At 40.9% G+C, this 13930-nt stretch overlaps 1 protein-coding gene across 1 annotated transcript; it reads left to right on the forward strand.

The window, feature by feature from the left end:
• Positions 1-9283: 9283 nt before the first annotated feature.
• On the forward strand, positions 9284-13490 carry mchr1a (melanin-concentrating hormone receptor 1a). Its single transcript, XM_044345628.1, has 2 exons — positions 9284-9456; positions 10278-13490. The coding sequence occupies exons 1-2, from the start codon at positions 9399-9401 to the stop codon at positions 11297-11299; spliced, it is 1080 nt and encodes a 359-aa protein (XP_044201563.1). The 5' UTR covers positions 9284-9398; the 3' UTR covers positions 11300-13490.
• Positions 13491-13930: the final 440 nt, after the last annotated feature.

Raw genomic sequence — 13930 nt, forward strand, 5'->3', positions numbered from 1 at the left:
ATGATTCCCAACCCCTTTTGTTATGGAAGCCTCTTTGCATCTCTCCTCTAGACTCTTGAACTCAACGGGAATCACTGAATCCAACCCACAAGAGCGGGAAAAAGGGAAGGGCATCATTACCAGCATGATGACCAGTTCCCGTCTATCTGTCAGTTTGTATTAAATGTGATGAAGTAATGACACTGGTGTCTTATCTTTACTGGACGGATTTTTTTTTTCATGTGTTTTTTATAATTGTGTGTTTGTACAATGCATGCATGTGATCTTAGATATTGTGAGCTATGTTTTTCTAGTGCTTCATCGTATCTTCCTGAAGATTTATTATTCCTCCTTTCATCACTTGAGGAAAATTGTGTTGTTTTAAATGGGAGTTATTAACCCTCTTAGTCCTGCATTTAACAATATCTCTGAAATTAAAATTAAATCAAGTTAAATGTGAAAAGGTCACTTGTCTCATGCATGAATCATACATCAATATAAGCCCATCTATTATGATGAAGATACAGAAAAATAGAAATGTATGGGAAAAGTAGCATATTGTCAATATTTCAGAGACACCCCAAGATTTCTCAAACTATGTTTTCCTATTAAGAAGAGCTAAGCTCCCCGTGTCTCCCCTGTAGTTTGCAGCGTGCTTGTAATACCAAACGCATCTACAAATAACACTGTATGATACCTGCTCAGCAAGAAATGGCCAAATAAATCACTGATTAGTGAGGAAAGTCGAACATCCAGTAAGCTTAGGACTTAATTGTCAGGTGGCCAATTAATTGATTCCCACTTAACAGCAATGAGATGCTTGTGTTGCTCTGTGTCTGATGGTGTATAGATACAGTAGGGTCCAGAAGTGGTCTCAGACTCTACTGTACATGTAAGCCATAACAACTATATAACACAAGACATGTCAGGGCTGTGATTCTTTCTTGTATTTTTCTCTTTCTGTCCTTTGTGGTTATACATTGTTTAATACTATTACTTAATTTCTTAAATGAGGGCACGTTTAAACTCGTCTGCTCACTCTTCCTCCCATTGTTGCATGTGCTCTGTGTTTACAGTCGCAGTAAATACAACAGTGGTTATTGCAAGATATATCCACTTAAATCACAACAGCTGGAATGGGCATTTCATTTGCTAGGGCATTGTTTCGGTTCATTCAAGCGAATGGCAGGTTCCCACGTGGCTTATACTGGATCCCAGAGAGTGATGGGACTGAAGAACGGCAGATTGGCTCTATGTTGGCCTGTCAGGCTAAACCCTCTCACTGATGACAGACTTTGTTTTCCTCCCCTGTGTGTCCCTTATAGATGGCAGTGCTGAAGAAACAAGCCTGCTAAAAGCATAAAAAATCAGGCAGGCACATCTTAACTGCTGTTTATTCCAGATCTAATTAGGGATTGGAGTACATAATGCCTCTGGAGGGCATGCAAAGTGATTCCACTCAAGAAGATAAAGCCACAGGAGGATGAAGAGAAGAGGTAAGAGACATCATGGTGTCAGAACAACAACCTCTATCTCAATGTCTACAAGACCAAGGAGATGGTGTTGGACTTCAGGAAGGTACAGCAAGCACGCACCCCCATCTACATCCAGGAGGCGCCTGTAGAGAGAATCAGCAGGTTCCTCAGAGTCCACATCAGAGAGGACCTGAAGTGTTCAACTCATACTGAGTCTTACTCATACTGACCAGAGCCTCTTCTTCCTCAGGGTTTGGCATGGACAGGAGGATACTCTGTAACTTTTGACTAAAGATGGACTATTAAGAGCGTCCTCTCGGGCTGCATCACAGCCTGGTTTGGGAGCAGCTCCAAGCAGGACTGCAAAGCCCTGCAGAGAGTCATCAGAGCTGCTCAGCACATCACGAGGTCTGAACTGCCGTCCATGCAGGACCTCTACATCCAGAGGAACCACCCTCGCTACAGACTCTGTTCACTGCTTCCATCAGGCAAGCAGTATAGAAGCACCTGAGCCAGATGAACGCACATAACACACACACACACACACACACACACAGTCTCTCTCTTCCTCTCCCATACACACTCTCCTTCCCCACTACACAATATATTTATTTTTATCAGAAGTATTTATCACCCATCGCTTATGTGCAATACCACATCTACAGTGAGCAATATAATGTATATTTGTATATATTTTGATTCGTTTTTCTGTTATCTTCTTCTTCTCTCTCATTTTATTATATACTCTAATTGGAAATAGAGCTCGAAGCCAAATTTCACTGCCTTCAATGTTGCCATCTGCTGTGCCGCTGTGCATGTGACAATAAAACCTCTTGAATCTTAAATGTACCGTTTGTGCACAGGAGTAAAAACTGGCATGCCCCATTCTTGTCCAATCAGATTTGTCTGCAATTACCAGTTCCCAACTTGTAAATAGCTTTTATGTCAACATCCAAGTTCTAATTACGACTGGGAAACCATTTTCTCTAAAAGCTCCGCTTTATCTGATTTGGCACTTGGCCTGAAAACCAAAATAGCATATAGGCCTCACATCAGCCAAAACCCGTCATTCAAGGTATTTAAGCTGTTATTACTACTATGGATATAGTGTTATAAGATTTGTAACCCTCACACATCCAACTCTGTAATCAAACAACTGTCTTGAGTTGTTTAATGAACGCATGCAAGTCTTAAACATGGGGATCTTTCCCATTTCTTCCATCCATCATGTATAGTGTGAATGTGGCAACAGCATCAACTTTACCTATCATTATTGAAATGAACATGTTCTAACACAAAAACAGGATTCAAAAAATTATTGACTGTCTTGTCTTATTTATTTATTGGGACCATGTACAGTGTTAAACATAAATGCTACCATTTAATGTACTATACCAGAGTTAGCTTATAGCTAATTTTCATCTGCAGGAAACAAAGTATTACGAGTGAAAAAATAATGCTCCAACTAGGACATTGGTGAGGTAGACAAAAGATGCCTATCAATATTTGCCTGGTCACAGATCTGACAAAAGCGTGCCTGTAACGATGTCAGTTTATCTGCAACTGTTACTGTACAGAACTGTGCCAGTGACGGTTGCTACTAGCAACAGAGCATAAATCTAAAACCAACTGGTGATGTCATAACAGTGATTAAAATCGGCTATCAGCACTGTGTTAAATCCACTTTGAATTCATTTACTACAAATGGAAATTAATGTAGAAATTCACAAAACTGAAACATTGGTCATGTGTATCCATCCACTCATTCTCCATTTCTGATCCAGGTCTAGGTCATGGGGGCAGCACACCAGGTACAGCTGCCCAGACATCTGTTTCCCTATGCAACTACATCCTCCTGGAGATCCAAAAGCTATCCCAGCCCTTACATGGTTTCCCATAGTGTGTTCTGGTTCTGCACTGGGTCTTTTCCCAATAGGACGTGTGTCATGGCTCTATGTCCCTCCACCAGCCCACCAGATGCCCTCAGACGTTTTCCCTGTTTGTTGAACTGGACTGAGAGGTAGCAAGCCCTTGAAGTTGAAACTGAAGTTTGCTTTCACACTAGTTGTGAAATGTGACTGAGGAGTTTGACACAACTAATTAGATGTCAAGGATGCAACCATTTATACACCAGGCAGTTACTTCCACATGTCCCCTGTATTGACATTTAGGGCATTTAGCAGACAGTCTTATCTGGAGACTGACTGGGTTTTGTTCAATTGCTGGACTCTCTTTCACTTATCCTCAACACATTATGAAAAAAAAAAAGTTTGTTTGGCATTTGTTTCTGTAGATTTGAGTGATTTGCATTTGCAGCCTCTGTGTGCCATGATTGAGGAGCTGCATCATCATGAGGTTGTAGATAAGCGTTAAAGAGCAGGTTGTGGTGCGCCTGTGTGTCTTATTTATATGTTTTCTTGGACTGGTTTATGTATGTTGGTTGATTATGATGAGGACTGTGTTTTCTGGTTTCTTGGTTCTCTGCTGCTGTGGGTTTTCCTCCTGCTCTGATTTTCCTTCCACACTTTCCTTTCACACCTGCCCTGCATTATGTTGATTAGCCCTGCCCTGCTCCCTGTGTCTTTCCCAGCCAATCAGCCTTGCATGCTGTAGAGCAATTCTCTGCCTACCACCATGAGACCTCCAGCATTATGCAGAACAATGCAGCTTTTTTTCTGCACTTGTTCATCCAAGCTGTGGCTGCTGGAACTTCTGCTTAATCTGAAAGAGATTGTGAACACTTACGCTGGTGATCCTGTTTCGGCTCCATGCAGCACATCCTGTATGTGCTGCACTTGACCTGCCATGCCCCTTGCCTAGATCCCCTGTGGCCCAACCTCCGGAGTCTGCAGCATTCCCTGTGGTCTTGTTTCCTGCAATCTCTTGTGCCTGCTGACATGCCGCAACCTCCAGTTACTGCTGGGCTGCAGCAATCCCCTGTTTCTGAGCTGCAACACTCTCCTATTCCTGAGTTGCAGTTGTCTCCTGTGGTTGTGCTTCAGCAGCCTCCTGTTTCTCTGGCTCACCTGCCAGACTCCCAGCCATCGGCTGCCGACCTCCTTCCAGACCTTTAGCAGTCGGCCATCTCCACCGGCCACCTCTGCCGACATCTTACCAGACCTCCAGTCAACAGTCCCTACTGACGCCTGGTCAGAACTCCAGTTGGCCATCTCCACCAACCCACAGCCAGACCTCCCAGATCATCAGTCAGTCATCTTCACTGATGCCAAGTCAGATCTCCAGCTGCCTGCCTCCTGCTCTGCACTCCAGTGGTCTGCCTCTCCTGCACCCTGCCCCGACCTGCAGCTGAGTCTTCTAGTGCTGGCTGCCATTTCTGGCCTCCAGCTCTAGAGTGGCCCAGCCTTCGTTGCCAACCTCCAAAAGTGGCCCAGCTTTTGTCGCTGACCTCAAGAGTGGCTCAGTCTTTATCGCCGTCCTCCTGGTCACCCTCCCGAGCGACACTGGCCGTCTGTCCTGCCTTCCGGTCACCCTCCCAAGCGAAATTGGCCATCTGTCCTGACTTTCAGTTGCCCTCCCGAGCGATATCAGCCATCTGTCCTGGCTTTCAGTCGCCCTCCTGAGCAACTTTGCCCCTCCGTTCAGCCCCCAGTCCACCCGCCTAAGGTCTCATGTTTCACCCTTGTTCTGCCCCCAGGACACTTGCTGAGGCTTTTTTTATTCTTAACTGAATAACTGAAGAATTATTATTCAGTTCCTGCTACTCCCTTGACAACATGTACAGAATATCTCCTTAGAAAGGCTTCAGAGATGTATCCTGATAACATGCCTGCAGTCAGTCTTTACAGATATTTTCTACTGAATATGTGTTCAAATGAAAACTGTTCAAAGTGAGCTCTGTTGATCATCTGAAGTAATGGAGACATTTCTTTTTTCTGATGTAATTTTTCAGTTCCCTGAGCAGCACAAACATTAGTCAATTCACATCCAGCATAGCTGTGGAATACAGTGGCAGATATCTCAATACCTTGGCACAGAAAAGTTATCTGCAAAAGTGGATGCCATTAGGGAGAGTGAGAAAATGTGTTTGTGTGTGTGTGATTTGGGTGAATTGATCTTTTAACAACTTACATAGTGTTAATATTCTGACACATTCTTCACAGTACGCCCTCAAAATTACTCCCTGTACCAATTTTCTGAACTACAAATCGATTTTTTTATTCATAAACACCTCATCAGTCATTGATAAAGGTGTTTGATGAAACTTTCAGAGAGCCGAGAGAGTGCATTCTTTAGGTTTTACATTAATTGTTTGTGGAGCAAAAATATTCACAATCACATTTATATGGTCCCATGTTACATAAAACAGGAGCTGAACAAAAAAGTTTAAATATTTCTGGGTCACTTTAGGAAAAGTCATAATATTTCAGGCTAAGAGAAGGGTGTTTAACCTCTTACATACAGGGGTATTGTTTGTATTTGTGCAGCTTATTTTGAAAATGTTTACACGATAACAGCAAATGCAATTTTCTTTTTCTCTTCAGTGGATCAGAAGCTTCTACTATTTTTCCGTTACAGCATCTGATTTTATGTCTCCTTACTTTGAGAGGTAGAGCTTCAAAATGTGTCAAAAACAGCTTGCGGCCTTGACAACACAATAAAATGATGAGCAGAATGTGTATCATAGATTTTCTTAATGTTACTTTATAACACAACTAATTATACATTAGAATGCAACCTTCCATTATCACACATTGTTTCCTTAGGCTATTGCCATTGAAGAAGCAAAACAAAACTTCAGTGAAAACTAGTTTGATTCCTCTTATTATTTGTATAATTCCTAGTCATGCAGATTTTTATAGATGCTAGAGAATAGGGGATATTTTGTGCCTTACAAGGGCAGGTTTAGACTAGAATGATCAACCATGGATTTAATTTTAAGCGTGGGCCATTGTAATTAAAGAGGCAGTCAAGTAGATGTAGAAAATCTTGATCACACAATGGAAGGTGAGGTCAATGATAAAACTGCATAATGCTCGAGTGAGGTTAAAGATGTTATAACAGCTTTCTCGTGTGAGCAGGCCATTAGAGTAGGTGATGTCCTGTCTGATGGGGGCACAGCAGAAAATACTGTGTGTTATTTATTTTTAAATATGAGTTAATGATATGCTCAGTAAAGTGGTTTGCTGATAATGGATATGGAAATAGAACGGGCATGCACTCCTCAAAGCACTTGCTCATATCTTTTGACTACTACAGCTGTGATATTTCAAATCAGCATCAATTAATTGTGGAATTTCCCCTTTAACGAGTCAAAATATTTGTAGGAGTATGGTTTGGGCTACGAGGGTCACTGTGGAAATGAAATTACACACATGATAAAGATCTAAGTTTTATTTCCGATGCCCAACCCAACACATGCTCTCTTGATAGAAACCTCGAGGAAAGCAATACAAGTCATTACATCGGTCAAAACCTCGACAAGAACGTGGATGAGACATTCCACCAAAATGTCTTATTTATCAGCATTAGAAATTTCTTCGAGGATCAAATAGAGGCGAGATAAGTTTATCAATGCCTCTAAAGCTGAGGCCAAGGATCCTGGAGTCTGTTTCTAAACATGAGTCCATTAGCATGCATTTTAAAAAATGTGGTAGACGGAAGAAGTCATGGCCCATTTTCAAAGAGTGGATAGATGTGTGATATTTAATCATTTACACAAACAGGTCAAGGCATGCACTTAGTCAGAAGGAAGCTGGCATTTAAATATAAAATTAGGGGAAGGGAAGGGATGGAAAATTACAGTACAGCTCAGCTTGCTGCAATCATGTGGGCACCAAGTCAAATGAAGAATTGATACGTGATCTCTGCAGCAACCTTGATGACATTAAATGAAAGAGAACGACAAATGAGACCAAGTATTAATGAAAATTCATAAATTTTGTGCAAAGTGGGCCTTATGTAGAGCGGAGAAGAGGGAGCGAGGAAGCAGATGAAAGAGCTCAAAAGGCCATTTCAAGTGAAGAAATTCAGAATTGACTTTAGTGCAGGCAATGGCCTCATAGCTCTATGCAAGTGCGGATCATAATAGTTGAAACTGTCATCTGTGAGTGGAGCCTTTAGATCAAGGGAATTTAGCAAAGATTACAAGGATGTGATTAGGATATTGTGGGCTCAGACGAGAACTGGCACTGACTGACAAAGACCAGGACTGAAAGTGTGATGTGAGTGAGTTTGAGGGTATGACGCATGATTTCTTTATTTGAAAGAGATCCAGCAAACAAAGAAAGCAGTTAAATGAGTATCTTTCAGAACTTGGGGAATTTTTCATTTGCTATAGATGATACGACTGGATGATGACTGGAAATTATTTTATCAGAAATCATGACCTCCGAACTAAGGACAGCAATTACACCGTAGCTATGTAGTTTGCCAGAACAAATGAAGGAGAAGAAGATGACGAGTAGGCAGAGAGGTGGCTGTGACACATAACGAGATCACACCAGAGCTCTTTCAATATGCAGCACAGTTCCGAATGGAGACTTGTCACAAAAACCCACATAATCATCATCATAACACAGCATTTTAAGTATTGAGAAATCTCTTTCAGTCTAATTTTATTTCTGGTGAAATCAAACTGGGAAGTTTTACAAGTATTCATCCTCTGCTAGCTGTGGCATGTACTGTGGTATTTCATGTTCACACTAGCACACTGTTTGATGCTCATGCTGCCCACATGATGCAATATTTCACTGAAGAATCTTCTTCCAGGAAACACAGATGCCAAACTCCTCAGGATGTAAAGATCTTGTGGAGCGGTAGAACAAACACACACACACACACACACACACACACACACACACACTGTCTAATCTTGTTTCCTCCACCTTCAGCCAATGATTTCCACGTTTTGATTTACCATGACCTCAGATTAGACTCTGTTACAGTATTGATGCTGGATAACCAAACCAATCGCGAGGTAAATGCCTCGGGCCTCTAAAGGAGCCTATTTATGACCTGTCATGGTCACATCCAATTTTCAAGAACGAAACGTGTGGGGACTTCAAATGAGGGGCAGCAAGGCCATCTAGTGGTCCAAAGTGGGAAAGGACATATTTGGAGAGGCTCGAAAACGGTTTATACCTACCAATGATTAACGAGGACGTCTATGGATTCATTTGTAGCCAAGTAGGAACACCTGTCTGCCCCTCACAAGCCCATAAACTAGCGTTGGGACCGTCAACGCATCATTAATGGCTAAGAAAGACAAACACTTTAATATGTAAGCGTGGAATTATCAACCAAAAATATATCCGAACAGTGGAAACGAATAATCGTCTTTATCTGCGCTCTTTACACATGTTCAGTTATTCTGAGCCCCAGGGGCACTTATGAATAGCTTTTTTTTGTCAATTCATCTTTCTAAAGATCCATCAATTCAAGTGCTATGATTTTCTTTCTCTCTGTTCTCTTTTCTTTAATTTCTACGTTTAATAATGGGTGCTGTCAATGTTTCAATGAATCTTATGACCACACAAATTCCCACCCACCATGCCTTGACACATAACACAATAAAATAATCCATTTGGACCAAAGGCGCATACAGCTGCACTTTTACGCACTAACTCTCATAAGAGAGAGAGAGAATGAATCACGGGCCATCAATTAGGCCTATCGCATGAGATTATACTCTGACACCTGCAGCGCAGTCGCAACTTTGCAGAGGGCGTCACAGACTCCGAGTGAAGATGCTCTCACCAAGGAGAGGCTGTATTATCACCGAGAGGCAGAGAGCGCACTGGTCTGCTCAGATGCGTCACAAAATGCTTATGCTCTAAAGGACTGAACTATTTCAAATAAGGTATCTGGAATCACTCTTAAAGAATAAAAAAGGGATTTCGGTTATAGGCTGCTTCAAATGTATTTTACCTCGGAAGCAGGCACTTGGTAATACTTCTCAACTTTGATATACTTGGGATTTTACCGATGGATTTCTTTAACGATTCTAATTTTTCTCTAGGAGACACTAATTCAACAACAACAGGTAGGTTGAGCAACAAACTAATCTAATATATATAAGTAATCTAATATATAATTTATAAGCATAATAACTGCATTCAAAACGTTTTGCTGGGCTGTTTTCTTGTTTTTTCTCTTTTCGTTTTCTTCTCTCCTCCAAAGTTGTCTTGTATGCTCTCTGTTTTTTTAATCATACAAGCTTTCATACCTACCATAACCATACATGGTTCTTAATGCTTATTGTTTTAGTGTTAATCATCGACTGATTTTGGTAAGGTTTCTCTCTTTTCTTTTTTTTGACATTTATGTGACTTTTTTGTCCATCTTTTTGTGTGTTTAAAATGTACTTACACATTACATATTCATAGCAACTATTTAAGTTAATGAACCATTACACAGACCATTGACACATCTTTTGCCCCATCGTCATCATTTACCTTCACTTTATGTAAGATGAAAGAGCCGAGATACACACAGTCACACACATGCACACACACACACACACACACACACACACACACACGCACACACACGCAATAATCCATAATCACTTATTCCACATCAAAAGTATCCAACAGCTCAAAAGCAAGCAGGGGAACATTAATGAGTTAGGTAATAGATAATAGATCTGGCTACGTAATTATTACCCTGACAGGTGGTGAACATTACTCCTGCTAATACACTGTGACACAATGACTGTACATATTATAAACACTGCTTCAATATGAGATGTCACATCATATAACATGAATCAATACAACATTCAGCACGTAATGACATAGCAGGATATGACCTAATATTTGTCCTCTGTATTTAATTGCTTCTCTCTCTTGGTCGTGTCTCCAGCTGTAGACGGGGCCCTTCATTGCAGTGCCATCCTCCCTGTCATCTATGGCATCATCTGCTTTCTGGGTATCATGGGGAACTGCATTGTCATCTACACCATCATGAAGAAGACCAAGTGTCGTGCCAAACAAACTGTTCCAGACATCTTTGTCTTAAATTTGTCAATTGTTGATCTCCTATTTCTCTTTGGGATGCCATTCCTAATCCACCAGTTGCTGGGCAACGGTACCTGGCACTTTGGGGCTGCTATGTGTACGGTCATCACTGCGCTTGACTCCAATAGCCAGATTGTCAGTACTTACATCCTCACTGCAATGACTCTCGACCGTTACTTGGCTACAGTCCATCCCATCCGCTTCAACTACATCCGCACACCCTGTGTGGCTGTGCTGGTCATTGGCCTGGTGTGGGGTCTGTCTCTGCTCACCATCATCCCCGTGTGGATGTATGCAGGCCTGATGCCGCTCCCAGATGGTCTGGTGGCCTGTGCTCTACTGCTGCCCAACCCAGTGACTGACACATACTGGTTTACGCTTTATCAGTTCTTCTTGGCCTTTGCTATACCTTTAGCCATCATCTGCCTGGTGTTCTTCAAGATCCTCCAGCACATGTCCACCAGCGTGGCACCGTTGCCTCCACGGAGTTTGAGGGTACGTACCAGGAAGGTGACCCGAATGGCAGTGGCCATCTGCCTGGCTTTCTTCATCTGCTGGGCCCCTTACTACATCCTCCAGCTGGTCCATCTGGGGGTGCAGAAGCCAAGCCTTGCTTTCTCCTATGCCTACAACATAGCCATTAGCATGGGCTATGCTAACAGCTGCATCAATCCATTCCTTTACATTATCCTCAGTGAGACTTTCAAGAGGCTCTTTCTCAGAGCAGTACGCCCAGTTAATAGAAAGTTTCGTGTGAATCCGAGCACCACAGATGGCGGAAGTGTGAGTGTGAGAATGGTGCCTGACGGGGCTCAGCAGGAGCCAGTCTCTCGTGAGATGATACCATCCAATGTGACCCCACAGTGAATAGTCAACCAATCAGAGTCAAAATAACTTCATCACTGTGAGCTGTGTAACCGACTATGAATGGGACATTGGCACAAGAACACATTTACATAATGTTTGTGAACAGTAATGTCAGCTCCAGTCTATCATTTTATTCAAACAAGATGTTCAATTAGACTTGATGTCACTGATTCACACAGCTTTGTTTTTTGGAAACCTGACAAGTCTGCTGTAGGTTCTTAATGAGCTCGAACACAGTCCAGTTCAGTCGTTTACACCTGCAAAATCCAAAAATAGTCAAACAGGCCTATCTGTTGGACTAGTATGTACCATATTTTAATTGAGATGAGTTTGCACAGCTTCCAGCATCAGGCCCATATATAGCCAAGAGAAATATAGTTAATAAAACCCCTTAGTTTTTAAGTCAAACCTGTCATGACAATCCTGAGATCTTCCTTTTTTTAAAAAACAAGATGGGTAAACGATTGCACTACTGGCCTGGGTTTAAGACCAGTGAGAAACTGATACAGAGCAGATAGTTTCTCAATACTAAATGTGTGTTTGGATTGAATACGCAGAAAAATTTCAACTGTTTTCTTTCAATGAAATTTAAACACCTGTTATTTTTTGCTACCTGTGTTTCTTGGGCACAAATTGACAGTGTTTCTGTTATTTTCCTCCATTCTGCTCGACTCTCTGGACATTCTTGAAGTGGATTCATACAGCTTGGTATGTTTTTGCATCCACTCACATCTTTCTAATGTCTTTGAACATAAAACTGTATACATCTCAAAGCTAATGGTGAGGTTCATGGCTGTAAATGATGAGTGATACAGAGATGCTACCCATAAAGATCAGGCAACATTTTCCCCCAGTCTGGATCCTCATTAGGCCGGATTGTTCCAAAATAGTTACCATAGCGAAATACCAATAGATCACATAAAACATAAAATAATTGCAGCTCAGGGCGGCAATTGAAAATATAACATCACTGTAAATATTACATTATGAATATACACACTTAAACACACTCTTTATGTTCAATCAAAGGGACTCTGCAGGACATAAAGTACAATACATGAGGTGATACATAACACTACACACCTTCCATGTAACTTAGATTTCATAACATACCAGACACACTGTACATGCTGTTGTACTGAAAATGGACAGAGATGAATAAGATGAGTTACATAACATGTTCGTTTGTAAAGACTTGCACAGATGTAATGTAACTTGATAATTCTTGTCGATTATTGTGTCCTATGATCTTTTTAAATGTAAAATCCAACATCTGAAGAATATACCGTAAGGTTGGAGATTGTCCTGGATCATGACTTTCTAAAAACAAGGATGCAAAAATGGCAAAAATGAAAGGAAGTCTTTTATCAGACACAGCATTTAAGTATTTTTTGGTGCTCTACAGACAGGGTGGGTGGGGGGGGGGGGCATCTAGCCATTAGCTAGCTCAACATAAGTGACTGTGCTTTAACATGGAGGAGGTAACTTCCAGTCAGGGGCGATTAAGTTAGCTGTTGACCACATTCATGTTCTAGTTTTCTGTTGTTCTTTAAATGGTGTAAAAATAAACAGAAATATAGATCAGTTTGATAATCCAAAGGCTTTTACCTCAACCAGCCAACATGTAGGAGAGAAGATGGATGTGATGTCTTTTGTTTCTCTCTATATCTTTTTTTTTTTTAACATTCATTCAACAATATAATGTATGTTCAACAAGAGAAAAGGTGCATAAACAATTTTGTCAGTTTAGAGTTTGTGTCATCATTTTGGCAGTAATTACCTCATTACCTCTCTTTGTCTGTCTGTTTGCTTGTTTGTTTGAAATTAAGAGTAGCGTTAGGGACGAGTGATTATGTTAGTCTGGGGAGAACACCACCATACAGCCATGACAATGACAAGCCAAAATGCCTGCTGTGTATTTGTGAAAGCTTGGATTTGCATTCATTATCTGCAGTATTTCGGCAAAAAAAAACAGTTTTTTAATTGTGTAAAGTGACTCTGCATTTCACACTAACAAAATAATTGAGACAACAGCTGCTCTCAATTGAGAAAACAATTAAGAGCAGCTGTTAAGAGCCCACATTAAAAAAACAAACAAACAAGCCAACTCCTTACAAAAGTATTTTTTTTGAGAATTCTACATTCCCAAACATCCCAAAGCAAAGTTGTTGTATTTCCCTCTGAGTAACTTCTTCAATAAGTAAAATGGTTATTTGTCAAGCAGTAAAAGTTGCAGCTTTTACTGAGACAATGTTGATTCAGTCTGAAATGCAAAGTGAAGACTATAAATGAAGGGCTGATATCAAATCTATAAAAGACTACTAATTTTGAGATGTTAATGTTGTCCTATTGATATTAAGGTCTATTTTATTATACACATTTATGATGGTGAAATTATGTTTGGTAAGGGTTATTAATATAAATATAAATGGTCTTACTCACTGATTATGAAACTCAGGGTTTCTCAACCTTTTCTGGCCCCCGTCCTCGTTTTCAAGATCCCAAAATGGTCTCGATGCTCAACTGTCAAATTCAGAATGGCCTCATTTTGTATTGTATTTTTAGGAGAACAGAGGAAGCTCTAATTGGTACACTGATTTTTCATCTTCAAATATATCAAACTTATTGTTA

Source organism: Thunnus albacares, chromosome 3, assembly GCF_914725855.1.
Source record: "Thunnus albacares chromosome 3, fThuAlb1.1, whole genome shotgun sequence".
NCBI classification, from domain to species: Eukaryota; Metazoa; Chordata; class Actinopteri; order Scombriformes; family Scombridae; genus Thunnus; species Thunnus albacares.